Source organism: Theropithecus gelada, chromosome 16 (genome assembly GCF_003255815.1).
Source record: "Theropithecus gelada isolate Dixy chromosome 16, Tgel_1.0, whole genome shotgun sequence".
NCBI lineage: Eukaryota > Metazoa > Chordata > Mammalia > Primates > Cercopithecidae > Theropithecus > Theropithecus gelada.
Genome location: NC_037684.1, coordinates 37,289,852 through 37,317,849, shown reverse-complemented (window position 1 = coordinate 37,317,849; position 27,998 = coordinate 37,289,852). Strand labels below are relative to the sequence as shown.

Here is a 27,998-nt window from a genome sequence, read left to right as displayed (position 1 = left end):
ATTATTTTATTTTATTTTATTTTTGAGACAGGGTCTCGCTGTGTTGCCCAGGCTATAGTGCAGTGGCACTATCTTGGCTCACTGCAACCTCCGCCTTCAGGGTTCAAGTGATTCTCCTGCTTCAGCCTCCTGAGTAGCTGGGATCACAGGTGCCCGCCACCACGCCCAGCTAAAGGAAATCCCCTGTAAAGAGGAAAGTTTAAAAAAAATTTTAAAAAGGAAAGAAAAAGAAGTACAAAATTTGTGGTACCTTGTCTTATTCTAATAAAAAATAATGGTATTTAGCCACAGATAATAGGAACTAATGGGGGGAGGAAGTTTTTTCTTTTATGACCTACATTTTCAATAAAATTTCAGTTTTTATTAGAAAATTGAATATAAATGTTGTTTTGAACAACTGTACTACTAATAGATGTAACCCTTAAAGCCTTATTAAAGTTACAAAAAATTAATTTTAAAATGTCAATTAATTGATACACATTTGTTTTGAGGCAGGGTCTTGCTCTGTTACCCAGGTGGTAGTGCAGTGGGGCAGACACTGCTTATTGCAGCCTTGACCTCCCGGGCTCAAGCAATCCTCCTACCTCCTTTTATTTTTTGTAGAGACAAGGTCTTGCTGTATTGCCCAGGCTGGGTTCAACCGGTCCTCCCACCTCAGCCTCCCAAAGTGCTGGGATTATAGGCGTGAGCCACCCCGTGACCAACCTTTTTTTTTTTTTTTTTTTTTTAAAGAGACTGAGTCTTGCTCTGTTACCCAGGTTGGAGTACAGTTGCATGAACATGGCTTACTGCAGTCTTGACCTCTTAGGTTCAAGTGACTCTCCCACCCAAGCCTCCCAGCAAGCCCTATAGTACCTGGGACTACCGGTGCGCATCACAATGCTTGGCTAATTAAAAAATTTTTTTTGTAGAGACTGGGTTGAGCTATGCTGCCCAGGCTGGTCTTGAATTCCTGGCCTCAAGAAATCCTCCAAAAGTGTTGGGATTATAGGCATGAGTGAACCACTGCACCCGGCCTGTATACATATTTGTGTTGCAAACATATGATAGGGTGATCAATAGTAGGCTTTGAAGCATACCAATAAATTACATGTAGGATAAAACTATGGGAAGAATAGTGGGAATTATGAGAAAAGAAAAAAGAACAATGTTAAGGAAGGGTTTCTTGTGTTTTTAAAATGGATGGTGGTGGCTCTCAAATCACTGCTATTTGGGTAGGAATGGGTCAATACAAATGAAGGATGGAATTGTTTTATAAAGTGTCAATATTTACAAGACACTTGAGATTACATCCTTTGCATTTATTTAAATATATCATTGTATTTTATAATATTTCAGATGTCAACTGAAAAATGCATGAGGGGGATATACATATTTGAAATTCTTTTACAGAACACTGGAACAAAGGATTGAAAAGCAATAACCAGGTAGTTCTTGGACAATGGTTAATTTGTCCTTTTCAGCAGTGGTTAATTGCACATGCTCTCAAAGCTAGACCATCTGGGTTGAAATTATGTCCTCCTTTTCCTATTGTGTTAGGCACGGGGATGATTTTTTTTAATTTTCATTTTGAGACAGGGTCTTATTCCATTGCCCAGGCTGTGAGTGCAGTGATGCAATTATGGCTTACTGTAACCTTGGACTCCTGGCCTCAAGCAGTCCTCCCACCTCATCCTCATCCCAAAGCCCTGGGATTACAGGCATGAGCCACTATGCCTGGCCTCTTTTTTTATTATTATTTTTTAAACTGAGGTATAATTTACACATAGAAACACACTCTTTGGCAACCTGAACACACTCCTGTAACCAGCACCTAGATCAGGAAACAGAACAGTACCTGAATTCAGAATTCCCCCTCATGCTTGGGTGTCTTAGTCTCTCTGCTACTGATCCCACATCTCTAAAATGGGGATAATAATATCAACCCCTTGGGGTTGTTCTGAGGATTAGATGAACAAGTATCTGCAGAGCTGTCAGCACAGTGCCTGGTACAGGGCGAGTGCTACCGAAGTATTGGCTGTTGTCATGATCCCCTAGGGCCACCAAGCCAGCACCTCCGCTTCCCTTCACCTCGGCCTAACAGCCCCAGGTTCCAGGAGCTTCTGGACCCAGCAGAACCACCTTCAGGTCCCCAACACACTAGATATGGTGGAGGGTAAGTCTCCAGCTCCTTACAAGAAGGGTTTGGAGAAAGCCACAGCACAGTCAAAGACCTGATGACCTTCAGATAAGTGACACACCCAGCCCAACATGAAATGTGCACTTTATTAGCTGTGTGACACTCCACTGCCCTCAAGAGACCCAACGTCACAGAACCATCGGAAGCAGAGGGCTGGAGGTCTGTCCTGACATGTCTACCACAGAAGACACCTCTATCTCCAGCCAGGTTGGAGTCTCATGGTAAGAGTGATCATGGTGACCAACCCTGGGCCTTGGTGCTGGGCCATGAGGTGCTGGAGGGTTTTGAGCTGGGAGGCTCAGAGCAAGGTACTCATGTAGATCAGAAACTTCTTTCTTCACTGCCCCCTCCATCCTGTAAGCTGCCTCCACACCTGAGACTCTCCCACCCTCCACCAGGCTTGCTGTTTAAATAGAGCCCTGGAGGAGGCTGGGATAAGTCCTGAGCCTCTTCACCCACGCCATCCTGGCTCACCTGGATCAGCAGTTTGTAGCTACTTTAGGAGATTAGGAGAGGCCCATCTCCCCAAGATCCTCTTTTTTTTGAGACGGAGTCTCGCTCTGTCGCCTAGGCTGGAGTGCAGTGGCGCAGTCTCGGCTCACTGCAACCTCCACCTCCCGGGTCCACGCCATTCTCCTGCCTCAGCCTCCCCAGTAGCTGGGACTACAGGCGCCTGCCATCAGGTCTGGCTAATTTTTTGAAATTATTTTTAGTAGAGACAGGGTTTCACTGTGTTAGCCAGGATGGTCTTGATCTCCTGACCTCATTATCTGCCTGCCTCAGCCTCCCAAAGTGCTGGGATTACAGGTGTGAGCCACTGCACCCGGCCACCTCCTCAAGACCCTTAACTCTCACCTTGCCCACCTTCAATCCCCTCATGGTGTCTTTATCTTGGAGTTCAGTGGCCCCAACTCCCTGCAAATCCAGGATCTGAGCCATGTCTCTGGAAGTCCAGCTGCTTGGGAACAGAGCCAAGGTGTTCAGGGAGGGAGGAGAAGCAGGGACCACAGATGAGTCCCTGTACTTTCAGGGGATGCAGAGGTGAGGCCAGGGGTGCCCAGAGCCCCTCAGGCTGTTCCTCTTCTGAGGATGGTGCCAGAGTTTTGTCCGTTGCCACAGCCAGGTGAGGCATCCTGGGGGAGGAACTCCTGTGCTTTGGACTACAGTCGTCCAAGTCTCCATAGCTTGGGGTCTGGGAGGAGCAAGAAAGAGGGATGCACCCCAGGCCAGGCTACAGGTTAATCCACCCTGACTTCAGGGATGGGCTCAGACAAAAATTGTACCTGACCTTCCCACACCTCAGGGTCCTGCTGCCCTGGCCCCAGCTGCAGGCTCTGTAGTCACATTCTGGGCTTTGCCAGCACCTTGCCCAGGCTAACCCTACCATGACTCTGATCATAAAGGAGGTAAGCAGAAGCCCTGGCTGCTCTGGGGCCACAGAGGCTCTGGGCCTGATGCCACACTGTGACCAAGTCGGGCTAGGGAAGGCATGCAGCTGCTTCTAGGTAAGTCCCTGGGAATCCCCTCACCTCTTACCTGTGCAGGAGGCAGAAAGCCCTGGGGTAGCCTGGGCCCTGGACTCGTCATCTCCGAGGCTATAGGAAACAAGGCCAGGTCATTGGAGGCAGGGGCTTCCAGAATGTAGCTGGCTTGGCCCTGGGGCATGGGCTGCTGGAGGAGCTGCAATATGCGGCTGAGGTCTGAGGACACGCGGGACTCCAGCCTGCCAGACAGAACCCCACAGTCAGGGTCAGGGCTGGCAAGAGCAGTTCCTGAGGGCAGCTGTCAATCTTGTAGCCTGTGTGCTGTTCCTGCTAGATGGAATGGCAGCCTGGGGCCTACCTGAAGCTATTTCCTTACTGGGATCCTCAGCCCCTGCCCAGATTCCCCCGGTACACCCCTGACTCTAACACCACCAGTGAGCAGGCACCAAGCAGACAACATTCAGTCCCCATGATGTTTTGACGTGGATGTTCTAACTATCCCCATTTCACAAAAGGGCAAACTAGCTTCAGAGCTGTTTAGTAACTTGCCCACACTCTTGCTGGTAGGGAACAGAGCCAGAATTTGAAGCTAGACTGCTCTGCCTGTAAGCCCCCACTCTGCCACCACAGCCCTGCCATCCATAGGACACACCCCCTTTCCCTTTCCCAGGACCTGTGGAATTTGTTTCTGCACATGCTTGTGCCCCTCCCCTGAGAAGCTCCCTTGGCATGTTCCAGAGTTCGCTAGGGGAAGTCATCGGGGGAACTGTGCCTAGTGACAGGCATGGGTAGACCTGCAGCTAAATGGCCTACCCCATTCTAAAACCCACCTGGCACCCCGTGATGTCTCTGAGTCACTAGGAGGGGCTACCCATGCCCAGCCCCCAGCCCTGGCCACAGCGCACTCACCTGTTCATCTGGGCCTGGAGCTGCTCTAGCCTGGAGCCCAGCTTCAGAGGCCAACAATCTGGGTCTCCCTGAGGGGTTGGGGGGCTGTGCCTTGGGGGCATTTTCTGCAGCAGCTCAGGCCAGAGGCCAGATGCATCTGAGATGCTCAGGGGAGGGGCTGCATCTGCAGGAGGGAAAGGGAAGTCTCAGACGGGCCCAGCTGGTTCCACAGGCCTGACCCTTCTCAGTAGAGCCCGTCCCCCACCCCCTACCTGCCCTGGGGACACAGGGTATGAAGAGTGGCTCTCTTCACCTGGGTGCCCTGGAGCACAAGCTCCTTCCCCCACGGAGTTCTGGTTCCCAGGACCCAGGAGGTGGTAGCCCTTGGAGGGGAACTGGGGCCCCATTCATGGGGAGACCCTGGCAGGGTGAGGACTTTTAGCGCTGGTTTCACTGCCCAGGGAGCTGCAGCCCAGTGGCCCCCTGATGCCTTGGTGTGGAACCTCAGGGGGCTGGCTAGTCTCCATACACCCCTGGGGGTTGCATTTGAACCACAGAGCCCTCACTCTGCCTCTGAGGACACAGGCCATCAGGGCTGGGAGACTGGGGAGGAAGCAGGGCAAAGGTTCCAGCTCTGGGTCTAGAGAGGGAGCCCCTCTCCATTCATGGAGGGGTTGGCGCTGGGGAGGCAGGATGGAGAGGACATGGGAGGGGCAGAATGCTGGCCAGGGGCTGCGGGCTGGTGGGAGCGGGGGCTAGCTTTGCTCACCTGACTGGTTGTCATTGAGAAAGAAACCTTGGTGGTCTTGGCTGCCAGGAGCCTGTCGGGGGGATGAGTGGAGACCCCCGGCTGCCTTGTGGGAAACAAGAGGGTGAAGTAACAGGAACCAAAACTGGGATGGGGCCTCTTTGTTCTTCCCTGCCCTCACCCCATGGTGCTGTCACAACTAGGTGAAAGAGTGACAAGCAGCTGGGCACAGCAACGATGCCCTGGGTGGCTTCCTGCAGATGGCCCAGGCCGCAGAGACCACACTCCTCCTGTCCTGGTGCCCAGCTGCTAGGCATTCTGGCTGCCTGATGGCTGGGGCCCCAAGGCAGAGTCCTTACCAGGTGTCCCCTGTGCAGATTGTGGGGGTGGGGGGAGGGGAGATACTGAGGAAGGGGTGAGGGGATGGTGTGGGGAGGGCTGTCCACAGCCAGAAAGCCCACCCAGCTCCATGCTCAGGAAACTGGGCACAGGGCCCACGCCAGCAGAGTCCTCCCCCGAGGTGGAGGGGGAGGGGCGCCGGGGAAGAAACAGCCTGGGCTCTGTGTTTCCTGGCCAGGTGCACACTGCCTTCTTCCCATTAGTTCCCTCCTCTGTGATACCCTGCTCTGGGCATTCCAGGTCGGTCCTGGCTGTCTCACTCCTTGGCAAGCTTGATCTCCACATGGCTTCTCCTTTATACCTTTGTGACTTTGGCTATTTTACTTTGTGGCTCTTTATTTTTCTTGAGTTGTCAAAATCTCCTCTACTGAGGGATAAGTGTGAGAAGAGAGACAGCTTTGTCACCTCTTGGCAGCCCCTGCCTGGCACTGTGAGCCCTCTGGACGGGAGGCACCTTCCTTTTCAGCTTGGTGTGGTATGGTGGGAATGCCTGGGCTTTGGAGTCAGACAAATTAAATTCACATTTTGGCTCTGCCGTTTACTAGCTGAATGGCTTTGGCCAATTTATTTATTGTCTCTAATCTTCAGTTTCCTCATCTGGAAAATAGGGATAGTAATACCATTTGCAAGGAGATCATGTAAACGAAGCCCCACCCTTAGCACATAGTCAGTGCTTAATAAATAGTAGCTATCCTCATACTTAGCATGACGCCAGCCATGGTAGGCACAGAAGAAATCATGGCAAAGGTTGTAGGATGGGGTTGAAAGGAAGGGTATTGGTCAGATGGGTGCCCTCAGGCCAGGCAGGCCCAGCCCTCAGCAGGCTGCCTGGGCATTTCTACCCACCCTGGCCCACCTGGCCCTGACTCACGTCCCGCAGGTTGAAGGTGACCTCCAGCTTACTCCAGAAGCTGTCCGCAAAGGCCGGGTACATGTCCAGCACCTCCAGCAGGTCTGCCCGCTGGATCTTGTGCAGGTCGCAGTAGGTCAGAGCCCGCACGTCTGCACTGGACTTGCCTGGCCGGGCATGGAGGCTGACGGGCTCCCCAAAGATGTCATTCTTCCCTGCCAGCCAGAGGGGTGGGAGTTTCTTCAGGGTCTGGCTCCATGCTCCCTTATGAGGGTCCTTTGACCATGACCTCCCCCAACCTCAGACATCCTTCTAGGCTGGGGCCTGCTGCCCAGGATCGAGCTTTGCCAATGATCCATGGCTGGATGTGCTGGCTGTGGGTGGCAGGGTGGTGGTGGTGGAGTGGCTGTTCTCTTCCTGTGCCCTTTGAGCCACACAGGCTCCTCTCACTCTCTCCAGGCCCTTCAGAACCACCATCCATCAGAATCTCCCTCCTGTAGCCCACACTCTTTGGCACAGTGGGCAGGAAGGGACCCTAAAGCCTCAATGTCTGTCTCAATGTCTTCCTGCTGCTTGGCCTGCCGGTGCTGTGGAGCAGGGTGCAAGGAACCCAGGGCCAGAGCACCTAACTCCGCCAGGGCAGGGCCAGAGGCTTCTCTTTGTCTTCCCACTCCTGATTGTGGGGCCAGGTAACCAGCATGGCCCTGGTGGAGGAAGCCTGGGGAAGTTACTCCCCCTGTCTGGACCCCAGAGTCTTCATCTCTAAAATGGGTAAAACCTGATCTGCCTTGCCGACCCCACTGGACTGTTCAGGGAAGCAGATGAGGTGATGCTTGAGAAAGTGACTCAAAAAGCAACAGGCGGCTGGGCACAGTGGCTCATGCCTGTAACCCCAGCACTTTGGGAGGCTGAGGCTGGTGGATTATTTGAGGTCAGTAGTTTGAGACCAGTCTGGCCAACATGGTGAAACCCCATCTCTACTAAAAACAACAACAACAAAAACAAAAATTAGCAGGGCGTGGGGGCCTGTAATCCCAGCTACTCGGGAAGCTGAGGCAGAAGAATCGCTTGAACCCGGGAGGCGGAGTTTGCTGGGAGCTGAGATTGCACCACTATACTCCAGCCTGGGCAACAGAGCGAGACTCTATCTAAAAAGCAAACAAAAAACAAAACAAAACAAAAAAGCAAGAGGCACCTGACTAGGTCCATGCAAGACAAGGCGGAAGGATGTCGCAGGGTAGACATGGGTGATACTCAGGTATGTGGCAAGGGTACTGGGCCCTCCTGGTGCCAGGTGCTGTGCTGGCCAAAGGATATAAATATAAGATGTTGTGCCACCCATAAGGACCCCCTCAAATCCCTGCAAGATAGGTACATAAGCAGCTAACAAGTTTACAGCATGATCTGTAGAGCCCTAGAAACAGGAAGAACCAAGAGTTATGGGGCCATGGAGGAGGGAGGGGCTCCTCCTGCCAGGGGTGGCAGGGACAGAGAGGAGGGAGCTTACAGAGGAAGAGAAATGGGGGCTGTGTGGAGAGAAACAAGGACTGGCCCCCATGATAAAGGCAATCAGGGCAGAAGAAACAGCATGTGATCAGCACTGCACTGTCAGGGCCCAGGGGTGGAGAGCCCCAGGCCGGGGTGCCACAGAGCATGACTGCTTTGATTCCCACTCCCCCAGGAAGTCCAGCACCCTCAGCCTGGTGACACTGTGCAAGTGGCACTAACAGTTTAGCACAGAGGGATGGGTGGAGGCTGGGATATGTCCCCACAAGAGAACAGGATCAAAGGGCATTCACAGAAGAGAGGGCTGAGGCCTGGAGAGGGAAGGGGCTCACTAGGGCCACACATGAAAGCCTGAAGCTTGAAATCTGGGCAACACTATTATGTGATGGTTTTCCAGTAGATGAAAGATTCTGATCTAATATCTCTTTCTACTCAGGACAAAATGAGAGGTTTCATGTCTCTGACTGAGACTTAAATTGGATTAACTTCTTAATTATTAATAATAATTATCATCCCTCCCATGTGATGGCACTTTTTTTTTTTTTCCCAAGATGGAGTCTTGCTCTATCGCCCAGTCTGGAGTGCAGTGGCGTGATCTTGGCTCACTGCAATCTCCACCTCCTGGGTTCAAGCGATTCTCTGCCTCAGCCTCCCAAGTAGCTGGGACTACAGGCACCTGCCACCACACCGGGCTAAATTTTTGTGTTTCTAGTAGAGACGGGGTTTCACCATCTTGGCCAGGCTGGTCTTGAACTCCTGACCTTGTGATCCAAGCACCTCGGCCCCCCAAAGTGCTGGAATTTCAGGCGTGAGCCACCACGCCCCCAGCCGTGGACGGCACATCTAAGGTAGGCTGGGAGTGAGGGAAGGTCTCATACAGAAACCTATGCCTAAGCCCAGCCTTGGAGGACAACTGGGATCTGCCGGACTGGCACAGGGTAGGGCGCTCCAGGCAGAGTAGCAGCACATGCAAGGGCACAGATTTAGAGAACTCTAAGTAGTTTGACTGGAGCATGAAGTACCAGGCGGAGGGTGGTAGGACAGGGTGGTCGGATTGGGATAACTGGGGATGCCACCGGGGATGCCACGCATGGCCCATGGGGAGCCATGGAGAGATCTTGAGCAGAAGAGACAGATGTACAGATGTCTCTTTCAGGTCACTGGCAGAAGGTAGAAGACAGGCATAGGAGTAAAACAGCCGTAGGGCCATGGGAAAGGAGTTCCCAACACCTTTCCAGGAAGGACCCAAAGAGGGCTGGATCCAGGCAGGGACAGGGAGACAGGTGTGAGATGGGGAGGTATGGACAAGTCTGGCTGGTGGACAGTGGGCAGGAATGAAGTAGGATGCCCCCTTGGCTGACTGTGGCGTGGGCAATGGGCAGATGCTTCACAGTGATGGGATGCTGAAGCAGCTGGTTTTGAGGAAAGGTGATGATTTCAGATTGGGATACATTGAGTTTGATCTGCTCATAGAATACTAAGGTGGCCATGCCCAGGAAGAAATGGAATATTCTGGTCTAAGGAGACAGCGGGGCGAGGACAGAGCTCTGGGGATCCTTGTGGTACAGGTGAAGGCTGAGGCCATGGGAGCGAGAAGCAGGCCCAGGGGAGGGTGTCAGGTGAGGAGAGGAGAGCAGATCACCAGCAGGCCAGAGGAAGCAGAGGGAGAAGGGAGCCTGAGGGGTACCTGTCCAGAGGGGCTGGAGGATAGCCAGATCATGGGGACCAAAGGAGGGCGAGCCTGAAGTTGGGGTGGAGGTGAAGTCATGGGGCAGGCAAGGAAGATGAGAATCTAGGAGAGGACCCTGTGATGCTCAGAGAGGTAAAGTGACTTGCCCAAGGTCACACAGCAGGCATGTGGCAGAGGCTGCTTGTGGCCTGTCTGTCCCCCTTGCCCAGTGCTCATACCCTTCCTCCAAAGTGTCTGGCTATCCCTGTGTCTGCACTGAATGAGACTGGGGTCCCCAGCCAGGGAATCCCCCTCCACCCAGAGAGACCATTGGCCTTTCTCCCTGAACTTCCCAAGAGTGCAAAAAGGTAGGAAGACCTGCCTGGGTTTCTGAGTCACACTGACAGCCCTGGAATCCCTGCCTGGCCACAGACTAGCATGATCTCCCTCAGCTTCAACTTCTCTCTCAGGAAAATGGGACCTCTGGCAGAGGGCTGTTTTAAGGATTCAGGAAGCTGGGTATATATCTCTCCCGGGTACATGCTGTGCACGTTGCTGGCCAGTAGAAGTAAAATCCTCATCAGGAAGAGGGTGACCTGGGCAGGGCATCTTCAATCCCGCCGCCTTCCATCCAATCCCCAACACAGGCCTGGTCCACTCCGCCTGACCCACCTAGGATGGCCACGACCACGTCGTCGCGCAGGATCTCGATGGAGCCTCGGGAGATGAAGTAGAGCGTGGAGAGCACATCGCCGAGGTGTACCAGCGTGTCCCCAGGCGGCGCGTGCGTGGTCTTGAACTTGACGGCTAACGCGCGCAGGCAGCCCTTGCTGGCTCCGCTGAAAGCCGGGCAGTGCTGCAGCAGCGCGCGGTGCAGGTGCAGGCAGATGTCAGCCTGCAGGCACTCGGGGAAGCCCTTCAGCACCTGCAAGGCGGGCGGCCAAGTCCAGCGGGGCGCGGCCGGGGTGGGGCTAGGGGAGAGGGTGGGGAGGGCTCTGGGGACGCCCCGCCCCCGCAGGATCTTGGCCTCCCCCGGGCATTGGCCAGAGCGGCGGGGCTCACCGCGTTCATATCAATGCCATTGGTGTAGGACCAGGCGTGCTGGAAGTACTCCTCCAGGCGCTGGCGCAGGGGGTTGGGGATCTGGTGGAAGCGGATGAACTCCTTGACGCGCAGCATCTGCGTGTGGTAGCGCGCGGTGCCCGAGTACAGGCGCTGGATGATCGCGGACACGTTCCCGAAGATGCTGGCGTACATCAGGGCTGGGGGCGGGGCGGGGCGGGGAGGGAAGTGAGCTCCTCCGCGGCCCCACTGGGCCTGAGCTTACCCGGGCCTTCCTCTTTCCAGCAGCTCCCTGGTGAGGGACCCCTCTGTCCAGGGAGAAGTCAGGAGTGACGGCAGAGCCAGGGCACATGGGGAACAAAGGCCCCTGGGCTTCCTGCCCTCCTCCCTATGCCCTGTGCCTCTTGGCATCTTACTGGGCCCAGCGGTCAAACACCCGAGAAGAAAGAAGGAAGGCAATGGATTTTTGGTTTTTTTTTTTTTTTGAGACGGAGTCTCGCTCTGTCGCCCGGGCTGGAGTGCAGTGGCCGGATCTCAGCTCACTGCAAGCTCCGCCTCCCGGGTTCATGCCATTCTCCTGTCTCAGCCTCCCGAGTAGCTGGGACTACAGGCGCCCGCCAACTCACCCGGCTAGTTTTTTTTTGTATTTTTTAGTAGAGACGGGGTTTCACCGTGTTAGCCAGGAGGGTCTCGATCTCCTGACCTCGTGATCCGCCCGTCTCGGCCTCCCAAAGTGCTGGGATTACAGGCTTGAGCCACCGCGCCCGGCTGGCAATGGATTTTTAAAGTTCAGATCTGCTTTCTCCTTTAAGTTGTAAAAATACAATGAAAAGAAAAGTCTCCGCCGGGTGTGGTAGCTCAGGCCTGTAATCCCAGCACTTTGGGAGGCTGAGGTGGGCAGATCACCTGAGGTCAGGAGTTCGAGACCAACCCAGACAACATGGTGAAACCCCGTCTCTACCAAAAAAATACAAAAATTATCCGGGCGTGGTGGTGCCTGCCTGTAATCCCAGCTACTCGGGAGGCTGAGGCATGAGAATCGCTTGAACCCAGGAGGCAGAGGTTGCAGTGAGCCAAGACTGTGCCACTGAGCTCCAGCCTGGGCAACAGAATGAGACCGTCTCAAAAAAAACAAAAACAACAAAAAAGAGCAATCTCAATTTCTTGTTTTCACCCATTTTCTTCCCTTGTTTTTGTTTTTTTGGGCTTTCACATCTCTAAATACTCTGAACATGACAACTCAATCTATGTGTAAAATTCCATGCTGCCTCTTGTGTTCCTAAACTAGGTATCTTGGGAGGCAGGCAGCTGGGAGCAGGGATAGAGAGCAGCACAGCCTTGGAGCCGAACCCCTGGGCTGGGATCCGGTCAGTCGGACATTTCCTAGCTGTGTGCCCTCCGGCAATTTAGCACTATCTGGGTTCTTTCTTTGTAAACTGGGCTCAGAAGGAAATGAAATGTGGGCTTTTGTAAAGGGTTTAAAAGAGTGCCTGGCAGAGCTGGCTTCATGTGTGCAACCCGTGTGGACACACGAGGCCACATGCTAAGAGCCCTGCATTTGGTTTAATACTCTGCTATCACTGTCGAAAAATTTTTTTTTTTTTTTTTTTTTGAGAGGGAGTCTTGCTCTGTCGCCCAGGGGAGTGCAGTGGCGCCATCTCGGCTCACTGCAAGCTCCGCCTCCCGAGTTCAAGCTATTCTCCTGCCTCAGCCTCCTGAGTAGCTAGGATTACAGGCGTGCGCCACCATGCCGGCTAATGTTTGTATTTTTAGTAGTGATGGGGTTTCACCATGTTGGTCAGGCTGGTCTCAAACTCCTGACCTCATGATCCGCCCACCTCAGCCTCCCAAAGTGCTGGGATTACAGGCATGAGCCACCGCACCCGGTGAAAAATTCTTAATAATTTTTTTTTCTTTTTTGAGATGGAGTCTCACTCTGTCACCTAAGCTGAAGTCAAGTGGCACGATCTTGGCTCACTGCAACCTCTGCCTCCCAGGTTCAAGCGATTCTCCTGCCTCAGTCTCCTGAGTAGCTGGCATTATAGGCATGTGCCACCACACCTGGCTAATTTTTTGTATTTTTTAGTAGAGATGGGGTTTCACCATGTTGGCCAGGCTGGTCTTGAACTCTTGATCTCGGGTGATCCACCTGCCTTGGTGTCCCGGAGTGCTGGGATTACCAGACTTGAGCCACCACACTTGGCCGATTCTTAATAATTTTTAAACAAGGGTCCCTACATTTTCATTTTGCTCTGGGCCCTGCAAATTATGTAGCCTGTCTTGGTGCCTGGCAGATAGCATAGACTGTGTGGGTGTTACATTTTGTGTACAATTGGTGCACACGCCAGCAAAAATTCATTGTGCTGCACACTTAGGATCAGTGTACTGCATGAATTGTTGCTAGTGTTATGTTCTATCTCAGTACAAAACTACAAATAAAATTTCACAGGTAAGACCAGAGCATGAAGTTAGGCCATGGCATGAGGTCTCACTCACAGCCAATGAGCATGACGCAAATGGAGAAGACCTTCTCGGAGTTGGTGTTGGGTGAGACATTGCCGAAGCCCACGCTGGTAAGGCTGCTGAAGGTGAAGTAGAGGGCTGTGACATACTTGTCCTGCACTGAGGGGCCCGAGGCTGGGTCGCTGCCGTTGTAGCGCTTGCCAAGCTGCACACCCAGGCTGTCCAGCCAGCCGATCTTGTGTTCCAGGTAGGGCCGCTCCACATTGCCGATGGCGTACCAGATGCAGGCCAGCCAGTGCGCAATGAGCGCAAAGGTGCACATGAGCAAGAAGAGCACAGCCGCCCCGTACTCAGAGTAGCGGTCCAACTTCCGTGCCACGCGCACCAGCCGCAGCAGCCGCGCTGTCTTCAATAGCCCGATCAGGGTTGTGGTCTGGAGGGGTAGGGAAATGGTAACAGGGCTGGGGTCAGCCCTTGGATGGGTGCACTGAGGCCTGCTTTTGTTCACTCATGCATACAACCACATAGTCATTCAACAAACCTTTATGGAGAACCTGCTCCGGGCAACGCACTTGGCAGTGTGGCACGGTATGGGACATTAAGGATCTCAGCCTAAAGCTCAAAATAGTGTTCTGGTTGCTAGGACAGAAGTCCAGTGGGAGCACAGAGGAAGAGGAGGTCAAGTCTGCAGAGGCAGGTCAGGGGAAGCTTCATGGATGAGGTGACGCATGAGGTGAGCCTAGAGAGAGGAGGCTAGGGCTCCAGGCAGACGGGAGGGAGAGGGAAAGGGCACTCCTGGCTCAAGGAGCATCATGAGCAATGGCACTGAGGTGTGAAGTGCGTGGCCCACATGGGAAACCGAGCGTGGCACTACAGCCTGGTGCGCATATGGAACATGGAGGAGCAGCGAGAGCCATGCCCAGGAAGGGCAGGGCGGGCAGGGGCCCTGTGGGCTTCAGGGTCCATCACCAGCTTGGCTTCTATTCTGTAGGCCTTGGGGAGCCACTGAAAATTCTGAGGACCCTGTACATCCCAGAAGGTGGAACACAGGGTCAAGTAAGCGATCTGAAACTTGCTGTGGCAGTTGTGTGGAGGGGCAGGAGGCTGGCAAGTTTGGTGATGGGACACGGATGAGTACGAAGACCACTCAGTGTCCAGGTGGGGGCAGCGGGGTAGGAGGGTGGATTTGCTGTGTCTTACGGGGGCTTGGAGGAGAGGAGCCCTGCTGGACACCCCCTGCTGGACAGGCTGGGGTGAGGAGGGGGTACTGGAACACAGAAGGCAGAGTCGATTTCAGTGAAAAGCTGATCCTGAGGAGAGTGGGCAAGAGGAGACCGTGGGACTGGAAGCTATGAGAAAGGCATGTAGATGCCTTCATGTCACCTATGGGCAGCCAGGTGGGCATAGTGGAGGGCTAGGGGGTGAGGTGGGACCCAGGGTGCACTGGAGAGTGGCCTGGGGATCCCTTTCTCCCTCCAGGGTGAGTGCAGTTTGGAAGTGAGCATGAGGGGCCGGGACCACATGAGTGCCCATCCTGGAATGGGCGGCCTGCTCCTCTTACCAGGGCCTACTCGGAGAGGGGGCAGAGGGGCAGAGGCCTGGGGGTGCAGCCTCGGCAGGTCCTTTTCCAGGGCTGGGAGGTGACATGTTAGGGGCCTCCTCTCCACCTCCACGTGCTTCAGCAAAAGTGCCCAGTGCCAGGTATTCTCCGCACCTAGTGCTGTGCAGCAGGGAGGGCTTGAGGCCAGCGTGCAGAGGACAGCCACAGCTGCTGGCCTGGAGAGGGTCTGCTCACCTCATCGGAGCCAGTGCGGAAGATCAGGAGGTCAAAAGGGATGGCGGCCACCATGTCGATGAGGAACCAGCCCTTGAAGTAGTGGATGGCGATGCGGCAGGGGTGGCTGACCACCTCATCATTGGTGTTGACGTAGGTGGTGCGGAAGTTGATGACGATGTCCACGACGAACATGATGTCCACGATGAGATCCACCACAGTGAGGGGACTGCAGGTATATCCACAGGCCCCACGCCGCGATTCGTCCTGGTCGCTGAGCAGGAAGGCAGCTGAATAGGGTGTGAAGACAGCCGTGTAGATGACCAGCAGCAGGATGAGCCAGTCCCACACGGCCTTGAAGGGGCTGTAATGCAGGATGGTCCAGCGGTGGATGCGCGGCGCCTGCAGCTTGTACTCGGGCAGCACATCCGCGCCCAGGGACAGGACCTAGGGGTGGGGCCGAGGGTGGTCAGGTCGGGGGCAGCCACAGCTGGTGAGACCAGCCTAGAGGGCTGAGGCCTGGGGAAGGTGTAGTGGGAGAGGGTGGATGACCATGGCTCTGGTGGGCAGAGGGGATGAGGGAGAGACAGGGTGGGGGATGTCTGAGAAGGCAGGTTCCTAAGGGGACAGATGCCTCAGGAGGAAGTGCAGAGAAAGGAGTTGGGATGCAAGAGGAGGGGTATGGCTCTGCCCCATAGCGACCCCAGGTTTGATGCTCACAAGCTGCCTTGGAAACATCCTGGAGTGGGTGGAGCCAGGGCAGGGGAGGGCTAGGCCCATGGTCATCTGTGGGCCCATTCCACGCAATAGCCCACTGAAGGGGTAACTGGTGGGCTGATCCTCTCTGGTGGGCTTGGGAGGCCCCCTGTGGTCAGGGTTCCTGATGGGAACAGGTCACCCCTAGAAGAGCATCTTCCTTTCTGAGGGCCCTGGGGAGGCTGGACCAGTGAGTGCCCTCTCTGGGACCAACTCAGAGCCTCTCATGGAAATAGTCCATGGGGTAGGGGTGCAGCCAACCTGGACCCTCAACAGATCCTGGGCAAAGGAAAACTGACTCCTCCCCACACATGTCCAAGAGTTTGGAACATCACCTTCTGCAGAGACCTCACTTCTCCCTTCTCCCCTCCCGCCCCCACCTCCAAGACTGTGATCAACCCAGGAGCTCTAGGCCCAGCTGCCCAACACGAGAGGCAGCCAGGGCATTAGGAAGGGCATGGGTACTGAAGCCAGGCCTCCCCGGTTGAATCCCAGGTGTGACATGTGCTATAGGTGAGCCTTACGCAAGTTTTGTAACCTCTGTGAGCCTCAGTTCCCTCATCTGCAAAATGAAATCACAAAGGACAACAAAAGCCACGGGTAGTGAGGAAATGAGATGCATCTGTTCTCATGTAGTTAGTGAGATGCATCTATTCTCACGGAGATGGCACGCGCCGCTCTACACAGCAATTCCCCGTCCACCCTCCTGCTCCCTCATCCTCATCAGACACTGCTCCAGACGAGGATGGAGCCGGAAGGGTGTTCCATGGACCTCTTCTCCCACCAGATGAGATCTGGTGGATGGTTCAGGTTTAGGAAAATTTGCAATGTAAGGTTTGACCTTGGAAACAAAATCAATTAGGAGGTGGGATCACAATAAGGCAGATCCATTTGGTTTCAACCAGAGGGTCCCTATCTGACATCCAAACCCTTGAGCACAGCTACCATGTCCCCACCCTGCAGTGACCTGCTCAGCCTTGAGGCCTCACTTCGTACTTCCCCAGGAAGCCCCCTCTGAATCCACATAGACTTGGGCTCTTTTTTTATTTTCTCCCTGTCCCTGTATCTACCCAGCTGCATGGTGGTGCTCCACTGAGTCATGGGCTCACTGAGTTTGGCTCCCTTGCCGGCCCTCTCCTCCCTGTGTGCCCAGCTCTTGGTCCACATGAGCTCTCAACTGCAGGTCCCTGAATGAGCACCGGAAACTGGGGCTCCCTAATCAGGAGCAGCTGCCGTCACACCCTGGGTATCAGAGGCCGCTAGGACCCTGTTAGGGTGAAACAAGGCCCTTCCCTAGGCCTGCCTGGGTGGGGAGTGGGAGGGAGACAGAAGGAATGGTGGGGGGTGGTTTAAAGTAGGCTGAGAGGAGAGTTCCTCAGCTCCTCAGGGCCCCCAGACAGGGGGACCCCCAAAATCTCCCACTGCCTCCAAAGCCAGCTTGAGGGCCCTTTGTGGCAAAGCCCACCCTGCCTAAGTCCCCCAGAGGTGCAAGGCCCTCAGGACACCCAGGCTCTGGTGTGAGGCCACAGCCGTCGAAGCTCTTCAAGTTCTGGTTGAGGCCGATGTGACTTCCCTGATCTGGGTCCTCGCCTGCCCTTTCCCCTGAGATCTGTCAGGCACCTCCCTGGACCTAAGACCCACATGGAGTGGGGGAGTGATGCCAAGAGGGGCCAAGCTGAGGAACAAACAGGGGCAGGCAGATTGGGCAGGTGCCGGGACTATGGGCCCAGCCAGGCCTGGCTGTCTTCACCAACTACTTTCCAGTCTAACAGCTGCACCATGGCAGCCACCAACAGTGGCATCAACCTAAGATGCCCTGGGGTAAGCAGCTGGGGGGCTTCCCAGGGTCAGGCCTTTGGGCCACTCTGCCTGACCTCATAGGGCACAGTCCTACAGCCTGGCGTCCTGCCCTCCTTGGGATCCTTGAGCTCAGTGAGGTGCTGAGTGGTCTTCCCCACACCTGGTTCCAGCAGCAACTGTGCTTCAGGTGAAAACAGGCAGGAGGGAAAAGAGCTGCCTCCAGCCCCAACACAGGGACAGCTGGGAAAGGAAAGCTGGGAGCAGGCCACTCTGGGCTCTGCATTGCTCAACCTTGGCCTGGACCCCTGGCTACGGCTTATAGCTTTGTCTGTCTCCTGGGGCCAGAACTACTCAATGTCAAATGGGTCCCCAGAGACCATTTAGTCAATGTCTCTCCTGCACATGAAAGCCCTGAGGTCTAGAAAGGGGGCTGGTAGTTTCCCTGGCCAAGATCACACAGGGAGTCAGTGCCAGGACTGTGGTCACTGGAGCCTCCAGCAGGGCTCCTTGCATTTCCCTCTGGAATGGTTAGGCCTTCTTCCAGCCTCATGAAAAAGGACAGCAGGGTGAGCTGGAGCAGAGGACCCACGGAAGCCTGCCTTGGGGTGGCCAAGGAGGAGCTGCAGGGGTCCTTCAGGGCCTGGCCCCCAGGAAGCTGATTAAAGATAGCTGGAGGTGCCAGCCCTGCCCTGCCCTACCCTGCCTGTGTTCACATTGGAAGGAAGTAGGGAGGGTGGCTTTTGTCTCAAAGGCAAGGGGGTGGCACAAGGCTGGGACCCCCCCATGCCAGTTCTCCTCTCAGTTTGGCCCTGGCATGTCACCTCTCTGCCTTTCCTTCCCTGTGACAGGCTGAGCCTTGGGCAGGACCCCGTGGTAGCCTGCATGTCCACTCGCTGCCCTGGCTTCTCCAGGCCTAGGCGTCAGCATCGTTCACAGGCCCTGCTGACCCCAGCCTCCTCTGGCTCCAGGAACTGGGCACAACGGCTGTGACCTCAGGCAGACCTGTAGGTCTTTAAGTCTCAAATAGGACAGGACACCTGGGGCTCGAACCAGATATTAGAGGCTGGACAGGCAGGATCTCTTTACCGGCCAAGGCCGCAGAAGGGCCTGGGCCCAGAGCCTGGGAGAGGACCCTGGAGGCCTGGCACAGCTCCGCACACCCTGCTCTGCAGGCCCGCACCTGGGTGACCTTCTCAGTAACGTTCTGTGTCCGCTCCACCACCTTATGGGGCGCGATGATCTCAATCTCCGTGGTGGAGCTGGAGCGATGCTTCTCCAAGTTGAACTCCACGAAGTTGAGCGTGAACTGCGGGATCTGGCTGATGGTCCTGTACTTGCCCCTGCCTGTGCCTGGCCCTGGTCCGCCCGGCCTGCCGTGAGAGCCCTCTGAAACCAGGGCCAGAAGTCAGAGCAGCCAGGACCAGGGGACCCTCATGCGTCCCTCCCACCGCCACCTTCACCCTGCCTCACCGGAGCCCAGGAAGCTCTGGGACAATAGGCGCTGGGACAAGCTGCGGCTGCTGCGCTTGGCCAGGAGCTGGGCCAGGTCCTCGAAGTTGAGGATGAACATGATGACAGCCCCGTCCTCATTCTTCACGGGCACCACGTCCACCAGGCAGCGGAAGCTGGAGGCTGCAAACACCATTGGGGGGATGGGGAGTGGGCCCTGAAGGAGTCCCCTCCTGCAGTGATCTGGCTAGGGAAGGGGCTGAGTGAAGGTCAAGTGAAGGGCAGCCACTGGGGTGAAGAGGCCTGGACAGTGACCAGAGCTACTGGGCAGAGGGTGGGTGAGGCTGCGCAGCTGGTGCTCCACCCACAGGGCAGAGGTGGGGAGAGCAGCTAAGCTGCTCATTAGGAGATAAGGTAGCATCAGATCAGGCCCAAGTCCACGCTCGGCCATCAGCTCAGAGCTTAACCTCAAGGTCTGCTTCTGCTGTAATTAAAGCTGAGCAGATGGGGGTGGATTAAGTGGGGAGGTGAGGCTGGGCATTCTACCCCATGGAGTTGGGTTGGCCCTGGGCTCTCTTCCCATATTCCCATCCTGCAAAGATGCCCTGCTCCTGTGATGCGGGGAGGAATTCGTTGTTGAAAGTACACTAAGTGCTGGGCATGGGGCCAGCTGGAATATTTGGCCTCAGGAGGTCCTTGAGGGGCAGGCATGGACCCCCATTCTGCAGAAGAGAGCCTGGGGTTCTCAGAAACTGACTTTCAAGGGCTGGGAGGGAGCATGGAGAGAGGATCCCTGGTTTTGCAGGACGCAATAGCTTGGAAAAGGGAAGGAACTTGTTTGGGAGGAGGGTGCTGGGGCCAGAACCAGGCTGCTGCTCTGGGCCTAGGAAGAGTGTGAGGTCCCAAGGCAGGGCTGGGCCCAGGGAGTAGGCAGAGCAGCAGCCTGGGCACCAGAGAGGGAGGAGGATGTCCATGTGGGGACAAGGCGGGCCCCTCCAGCCACCTTTCCCATCATCTTGGGCAACCCACACCCAGCAGCTGGCTGCCCTGTGCCTCTCAGGCCATAGACTCTGCCCCTCCAGGGTCTCGCTGCAGCCCCCTTCGGTGGGTGGAACAATACCAGTTAAAATGTCCCATACCTGGTCAGGCGCGGTGGCTCATGCCTGTAATCCCAGCACTTTGGGAGGCTGAGGCAGGCGAATCACTTGAGGCCAGGAATTCAAGAACAGCCTGACCAACATGGTGAAACCCCATCTGTACTAAAAATACAAAAATTAGCCGGGCGTGGTAGTGTGGGCCTGTAGTCCCAGCTACTCGGGAGGCTGAGGCAGGAGAATCGCTTGAACCCAGGAGGCTGAGGTTGCAGTGAGCCAAGATCATGCCACTGCACTCCAGCCTGGGTGACAGAGGGAGACTCTGTCTTAAATAAATAAACAAACAAAATACCCCATACCCAAGAGCCCCAAGCCGGGCACCCCATGAGCACCCTCTCCATGGGAGTCCTATGTCCCTCAACTCAAACTGTTGGCAGGTGTCAGGCCCAAAGGGCAGGATCCTCATGGGGCAGGGGCCTCAGGTGACCATGCAAATGAGAAGGCAGAGCTGCACTCCCTGAGGGCAGGTTAGGCTCTGCTTCACCTGTCCCAGGTGTTGTTTGTTGACTGAGTGGATGGAAGCCAATGTTTGGGGGACGCAGGCCGGACGCTGGTGGGAGTATCGCTGCTGTGGAACGCACTGGAATGACTCTCCACCAGACTCCTTGTTTCGTCCTCAGCCCCTCCTCACAGCCATCAGAGCTGGGGTACAGCTGAGCCACCCCTATCCTCCCTCTCGCTTTCCTCCCCGGGGAGTAGGAATCTCCCGTATTGGATTTCTGGACTCCCAGGCACCAGGCAGCCATCTACCATCTGCTGCCTGGGCCCAGGGGAGACATCCACGCTGGGGAGAGGTGCCTGCCTGCTTCACCCACTCCTGGGCGCACAGTGCTACAGGCCCAGACTCCCAGGCCCAAGCCCATCACTCCAGTCAGCCTGGGGCATGGCGACACTTGGACGCTGAAACCTGGATAGGGAGCCTCCTTGGCCAGTGGCCTGGTACACTGCTCCTAAGACCAGATTATATTGTCAATCTTTCTGGCACTGCAGAGATCTGGACTGGCAGGGGTCGGGGAGAGGGCAGAGCTGGGCAGAGGGGCAGAGGGCCTCCAGGCTCTCTTAGCTGCTGGGGGCTGCCAACACAGTCTTGGAGTGGCTGCACCCAGCAATTGATGTTACTGGAAAATTGATGCAATTGGAAAATTGTGGCTGGGAATGGACCAAAGACCAGCCCTTTATAGCAGTGAGGGCTGGGGCTGGGGTGGGGTGTCGGTGCATGGTACCCCATGCCCCGCCCCCATACCTGCGGCCTGTGGGGTAGGCAGACAGGAGGCTAGGAGGATTTGGAAGAGTGCAGAGCATTCTTCAAATGCCCCAGGCTGCCCCAGGCTGTCCTTGCTTACCTGTGGCTCAGAGCCCCTACACAATAAAAGCCCACATCTAGGTGACCAAAAGTGGGTAAGTATAACATCTCAGGTTATGCCCAGGAGTGGCAGTGTTCCCATGCCCTCGCTGGGGCCCTGGGGGAGGAACCACAGTCTCTGCCCGCTGTTTCCTTTCAGGAGCTCCTCCCAGCACCCACCTCTCTGACCAAGGGCAGCAGGTTTGTCTGCCCCCTGGGAATTCCCATTCTTTCTTATCCGCTAGGTTTGTACTTTTCTTAGCAAAGGCACCCCACTTCTCTCCCCTGAGACACCCCACTTCTCTGTGTTCTTCTCTCCCTCTTGAATGGGCTCCTTCCTTCAGTTTCCCAGCACTCACAGCCTCCTTGTTTTCTTCACCTCTCTCTCCTGATGTGCACCCGATCCAGCACTGTGGTGAGCCCCCAGGGAGAGGCTGGTGCTACAAAAAGCTGCCACTGAGAGAGTGGCCACTGCATGCCACCTCCTGGCTTGGTCCTCCTGGCATTCATGGGTGTGCATATGGTAAACATGGGGGGAGGGTGGGGGCAGACAGCAGCCTCTTGTCCCATCCTCATCAAGAGCTGAGGACTGGAGAAGTCCCAGGACTCCTCTGACCTGGCTTGGGGATTAGGGGACTCTCTGGTTTGGGATCCTCAAGAAGAGGACCCAGGAAAGGCAGGCTGGGGTGGGCTCTCAGGCAGGTGCCAGTGCAGGGCAGGCATGGGTGACAGTGGGGGGATCTGAGTGCTCTCCTTTCTTCCCTCCAAACTCTCACCAGTTCTAGTCCTGCCACATCCCCATTCCTCCTTATCTGTTAGGTTCTCACCACTCCTAGCAAAGGCAAATAGAGGGAGAGCCAGTTTCCCAAGGGTCTCTGAGCTGTCTCCTGTGGTATTTTTGCCAAGTGCCCTGGCCTCTTTGAGCCCAGCTGTCTGTAGCTGCACAGCATGGAGCTATGTGAACACAAACCCTCCACTTTGACTTCGAGAATTTTCAGTGGATTACCCCTTTAGAGGAAAAGAGGATTATGTATAAATCAGCTAGAGATCTGCTCAGGACCCCTTCCCACCTCCCTGGAGTTGGGGGTTGGGGGGGAAGGGAGGTACTGTCCAGGGAGGAAAGAAATCACCATTAGGATGCCCCTCAGCAGGACTGTAAGATGTACGTGAATATAGTCAAAAAAGGATCATGTGCCAGCCTGGGCAACACAGTGAGACCTCCATCCCTACAAAAAATTTAAAAATTAGCCGGGTGTGATGGTGCACACCTGTAGTCTCAGCTACTCAACTACTCGGGAGACTGAGATGGGAGGCTGCAGTGAGCTATGTTCTTGCCAGCCTGGGTGACAGAGCAAGACCCTGTTTCAAAAAAAAAAAAAAAAAAAAAAGGATTATATGCGGTCTGTGGTCAGAGTGGACCTTAAGGTGAACATCAGTTATCTGAGCACAACATCCTTCCCTTGGTATAATGCAGGCCAGGAAGCTCACTTTTCTGGGTTTCAGGACAATTTCAGGAAGGTTCAGGTAATCAAAGCCTTGGGCAATAAGATAGGGAAGGGCCGAGGGTGAGATGGGAGTAGATTGGGACTTATGGAGCACAAGGTATGTGGGTAATTTCCCATTTTCACTGAGGGTCTGCCCCCAAGACAAGGTTCCTAGGTTCCCTTCTGAGACCTGAGGACTCCCACAGGATTCTGATCTGAGTCCTGATCTCAGGGGGCCAAGGCCAGGCTTTGACTTCTGCCCTCTGTCCAGATACCTGCAGGGTGCTGAGGGGACCCCAAGAGCCATCACCTGACATCCCTAGGAGTCTGGGATCAGGTATAGCTCTAGTGTCAAGGAGAGGAAAAGAAAGGACCTGCTGTACTTCGCCCCCCCATTTCCTGCTGTCCATCCTGTTCCCCAGGACCCTTCTCACTCCCCTGACTGCCACCTCCTCTCTGCAATGATGTGAGGAGGTGAGGTCACAGCTTTTAAAAATATTCTGACTTCATTAACCCTGTGAGTACTGCCACACTAAGCTAGATTCTTCCCAGTCCCCCCCGGCTGCCCCTGCCTGCTGTACTTCCCACTGCCACTTACTCAAGTAGCAGCAGCAGGAACAACCAGGACCTACCCGAGAAGCTGTAACTCTGAGAAGCCTGCAAACACACACACACACAGGTATGCACTTGCAAGCACATACACACACAGAGGCACACACATGCAGGCACACACATGCTCATGTTTCACACACTCCAGGCCCCTGAAACCTGGGCTCTCAGCACTCCTCAGTCCCGATCCAGAGACATCCATTCTTTATCTGCACTCAGGTGGCCTCATGCCTGCCTTCCCTGGGTACTTCTCTCTCCTGAGCACTTCCTTCCCCAGAAATCCTGCCTCTAAACACAAAGACACCTGGGGCCCTTTCTTTCCTCTTGGGATTACTCAAAAGAAATCTCTGAGGGAGGAATCCAGAGACTTGGGTTCCAGTCCCAGGTTGGACTCTAGCAGTGGGATCTTGGGCAAATCCCTTCCACATCTATGAAATGAAGGGATTTACCTAAGCCAGTGGTTCCTAAAGTAGGCAGAACATCAGAACCACCAGAGAGATATTTCCGAATATACCCGCTTGGCCTCATCTCACACCTTCTGAGTCAGCCTCTCTCTAGAGAAAGCATGTTTTAGGAAACATGCTCTGGGTAATTCTGATGCAGAACCAGGTTGGGGGCCATTGATTCAAGAGATTTCCAAGGACATTCAGGCTCTTTTCCTCGTTCCCACCCATCCTGCCAGGTCCAGTGAGGACCCTGCGGTCCTGGGGAGTGGGGGAGGGTTTCCAAGGGCTGCTGAGCTCTGTCTTCAGTCCCTGACCTATGCTTCTGTTCTGCTTGCAGTATGCTCCAGCTGGCAGTAACAACCCAAACGCCATCTGAATGAGCCTCCTGGTCAGGGAAAACTCCAGACCCTGTCTCCCCAAAGAGCTAAGACTGGATGAGGCAGGCCCACCCCACTTTCCCAGCCAAAAGCCGCCATGCCTTGCCTGGCCACAGAGGCCTTGAGGAGGTGACTCCTCCTCTAATCCCTGGAGCAGATGGAGAGGAGGGAAGGTTAATTTCCATCCCAGCTGCCTGACAGCTGGGGCTGACAGTGACAGAGTGGAGATCCAGGAAACCAGGGACACAAGGGAGGGATGGCAGAGTGGGAGGCCCTGCCCCAGGCCAGGACCAGTGGGTGGCCCAGCCTGATCCCTAGCTCCTGCAAAGGACCTCAGAAGGCGTCATATCCAATGCCTGTGGAGGAACCAAGGCCCCTACAAGAAACAGGGTTTGTGCAGGCCCTTTGGATCCTGGGTCAGTGCCTTCTCCAAGGCCACCCTGGCTGGACAAGACAGAGGGCCAAGCCTGCCCTGCAAAGCCTCTGGCCTGAGTGTGCCTCACCATCCTTGCGGTAGTAGAGGATGTCCACCTTGCACTCCTCAGCCCCCAGCAGGGCCTGCGCTAGGCGAGACACAGCGCTGCTTGGTGTGTTGGGGCCTGTGAGGAAGTCGCAGGTGCAGGGTTGCTGCATCACCTCCACTCGGGAGTAGCCAAAGAGTTCACAGAAGCCATCGTTGCAGTAAATGATGGCGCAGTTCTCCATCTGAGCATTGGCGATCAGGAACTTCCGACCTGGGGTGGGAGGTGGGAGGCAAAAAGTCCATGGGAGCCAGGATCCGGAGGCAGGGAGGGAAAGATCATAAGGACTCTTGGGGGCAGTAAGGGGAATTTAGGCAGAGGAGCAGGGCAGTGACCAGAACGACGGAGGGAGTCAGGCCTGGGGATTGTGGGAAGACTAGGGCAGTGAGGGTCATGAGGTGGAAGGAAGGCCCAAGGCCTCCTGGAAACAGGAAAAGTGTCAGAAAGGGAGGCAGGCATGTGACCAGATGGGGGTCTGGCCTGGGAAAGCTCCTGGGAAGACCAGCGCCAGGATATGAAAAGGAAGGAAAGGAAGGACTCAGGAAAGCCTCTGGAGGACGCGGGTGCGGGGGCGGGCAGTGGCTGGAAGGGGAGGTTCGGACTTGGGGCACCAAGGAAACAGCTGGGGGTGGGGAGGGAAGGGCTGCACCCTGCTCCTTGTGTTCCAGAAAAGAGGACAGCATTTAAGGCGAGCGGGTCCCGCTGGAGGAGAAGGTGTTAGGGACATCAAAGGAAGGATTTTGCATTCAGTACCTGGCACTCACCACCTTGCCCAGTTAGAAGTTAGTAAAGGGGTCCGGCCCCCGCTTTCACGGAACCAGGACTCCAGATCGTCCCCCCGCCCCAACATACACACACTCACTTTGGCCCTCGAACTTGCGGATGATGGTGTCCAGGTAAGTGTTCTGGGGAGCGACGTGGCCCCTGCGGACCGGCATCTTTCGGCGGCGGCCCCTGCCGGGAGCCACAGGCGTCCCCGGCTCCCGGCGTCTCTGTCTGTCCTCGGGCTCAGCAGCGTCCGGCTCCGGTGGGCGCCGCCCCCGGGCTCCACGCCCCGCCCGCCAGCCTGCGTCTGCCCTCCCCTGCCCTTCCCTCCCTACTCCTGCCCCACCTCTCCTTTCCTTTCCTGCGCTCTCCTGCCCTCCGCTCGCCTCCCTGGCCCGCGCCCTCCTCGCCTCCTCTCCTCTGAGACGGCCCGGGAGCTGTCCTCGCCTTGGTGCTGAAAGAAGCCGCGCGCCGGCAGCGGAGAGGGGGCCGCTGGGCGGGGCAGTTTCTCTGGGACCCGACGGGGCTGGGGCGGGGCCTTGCATCCTACGGGACAGGGCGGGGCAGGGCTGGGGTCCCGGCCCTGGAATAGGGCAGGTGTTCTCTGGGGAGCTGCTTCTGTTCGTGTCCCAAGGGCCAATGGCCTCAGCACCTCTTGGATCCCCTCCCAGTACCAAAGGGAATCTCCCTTCCCAGTGCAGGGAATCTCCCAGGCAGGAGGGGGGCTACAGAAAGGGTTGTTAGGGGCCTCAGGTGGTCTTTGGCTGAAGGCTTTCTTCTGGGTCTGTCCACTGGGTCCGACCCTGGCAATGATACCATTAGGCCTCTGGCCTGCTCTTACAGCAAGTGACCTCCAGCTCAGCTGAGACCTAGGTCCCATGCAGAGCTCCTGTTGCCAAGCCCAGCCAGGGCCTGGTCCTGGGAGGAGGGGATAGGAGTACACATGAAGATGTGCAAGAAATATGCAATAAAGGCCAGGTGCAGTGGCTCATGCCTGTAATCCCAGCACCTTGGGAGGTAGAGATGAGAGGATTACCTGAGGTGAGGAGTTTGAGACCAGCCTGGTCAACATGGCGAAGCCTGTCTACTGAAAATACAAAAATTATCTGAATGTGGTCATGCCATCCTGTAATCCCAGCTACTCGGGAGGCTGAGGTGGGAGAATCACTTGTACCTGGGAGGTGGAGGTTGCAGTGAGCCGAGATCGTACCACTGCACTCCAGCCTGGTAGACAGAGCAAGACTCCATCTAAAAAAAAAAAAAAAGAAAGAAAGAAAAAGAAAAAAAAAAGAAAAGAAAAGAAAGAAAGAGAGAAGGAAGTATGCAATAAGGTGCCTTCTTCAGAGGCCTGAGAGCTCTTAGCATACAGGTACATCTTGGAAGGAGAACAGATTTAAAACCACCTATTAGCAAGTGATCACTGATAAAAGTGTCTGAGTACTGATTGAAAATGAACACACTAGAAAAAGCAGATGGGGGTGGGATGAGGTTTATTGAAAGAGGCTTCCTGGAGAGGAAGGGGAGAAGGGGACCACTGTTCACTGAGCACCTGGGTGGGCTTGTAGTGCTGCAGAGGGTTTGGTGAGCAATTTTGAGCCTCATCTTGGAGGACAAGCATTCAAATGGGGCATGCACCTTAGGCAAAGGCCAAAGGTGATGTCAGTGCAGAGGGGCTGGGGTGAGGGGAACAAGGGGGCGTGGGAGAGGTGAGTTTGGAGGAAAGAGGTAATTAATAAAGACCCTCAGATGCCATTTTGAACATCTGGATTTAATTGATGAACAACCAAGTTCTTAAGCAATTAGACATGAAAGAAATATTCTGGTGACATAAACTCTACAATAGTGGGTGGGGGAGGGAGGATAGACAATGAGGCTCAGTGAGGTTTTTACTGGAGTCCGGGTGACAGGCTTGGAGTCCTGGGATGTATGTGCCTTTGTCATGCAGAGCCACAGTGCCTAGTGGTGGCCTCTTTGGCCACTGTGGCTGGCGGATGAGAAGGGGGCAGAGATGTCCTGGCTGCCCCTCTGTTGGACAGGCTGGCTGTGGAGGAAAAGAAGGGGCTATTTCTCATGAGCTCAGTGCATGGGGTGCTGAGCTCTGAGGAGGGACTTGGGCAGTGGGATATTCATTCATTCATTCATTCATTCACTTACTCATTCCATCAATTTCCAAGTCCCTTTGTTCACCATGGCCTGTGCTGACTAGAGTTGTTACACAGGGGCACACTCCTGATGTGCATTCAGCTCTTATAGAGCTGATAGTAATAGGGACA

The 27,998-nt window shown here is 55.3% G+C and overlaps 1 protein-coding gene across 4 annotated transcripts; it reads right to left on the bottom strand.

The window, feature by feature from the left end:
• Positions 1–8: 8 nt before the first annotated feature.
• KCNH6 (potassium voltage-gated channel subfamily H member 6) lies at positions 9–26,162 on the bottom strand. Of its 4 annotated transcripts, XM_025362446.1 has the most exons (15): positions 25,823–26,162; positions 24,943–25,173; positions 19,049–19,210; positions 18,759–18,964; positions 15,044–15,469; positions 13,527–13,681; positions 13,282–13,367; positions 10,786–10,985; positions 10,396–10,648; positions 6,570–6,763; positions 5,321–5,405; positions 4,573–4,735; positions 3,716–3,902; positions 3,035–3,371; positions 9–183 (listed from the first exon to the last, which is right to left on the bottom strand). In XM_025362446.1, the coding sequence occupies exons 1-14, from the start codon at positions 25,896–25,898 to the stop codon at positions 3,078–3,080; spliced, it is 2,718 nt and encodes a 905-aa protein (XP_025218231.1). In that variant the 5' UTR covers positions 25,899–26,162; the 3' UTR covers positions 9–183; positions 3,035–3,077. The 4 variants fall into 4 exon arrangements, 3 of the variants coding, with proteins under 3 accessions (XP_025218231.1, XP_025218230.1, XP_025218232.1); XR_003116214.1 differs by lacking the exon at positions 9–183 and adding an exon at positions 4,865–4,971 and having other exon boundaries at positions 2,246–3,371; positions 13,282–13,681; XM_025362445.1 differs by lacking the exon at positions 9–183 and having other exon boundaries at positions 2,246–3,371; positions 13,282–13,681.
• Positions 26,163–27,998: the final 1,836 nt, after the last annotated feature.

Bases quoted from the DNA above. Each gene is read 5' to 3' on its own strand.
- KCNH6 (XM_025362445.1), bottom strand. From the start codon at position 25,898: ATGCCGGTCCGCAGGGGCCACGTCGCTCCCCAGAACACTTACCTGGAC. The intron at 6,764-10,395 runs GTGGGTCAGGCG...TCTGGCTGGCAG, and splicing joins CGTGGTCGTGGCCATCCTAG to GGAAGAATGACATCTTTGGG. The intron at 3,903-4,572 runs GTGAGTGCGCTG...TCTGTCTGGCAG, and splicing joins CTCCAGGCCCAGATGAACAG to GCTGGAGTCCCGCGTGTCCT.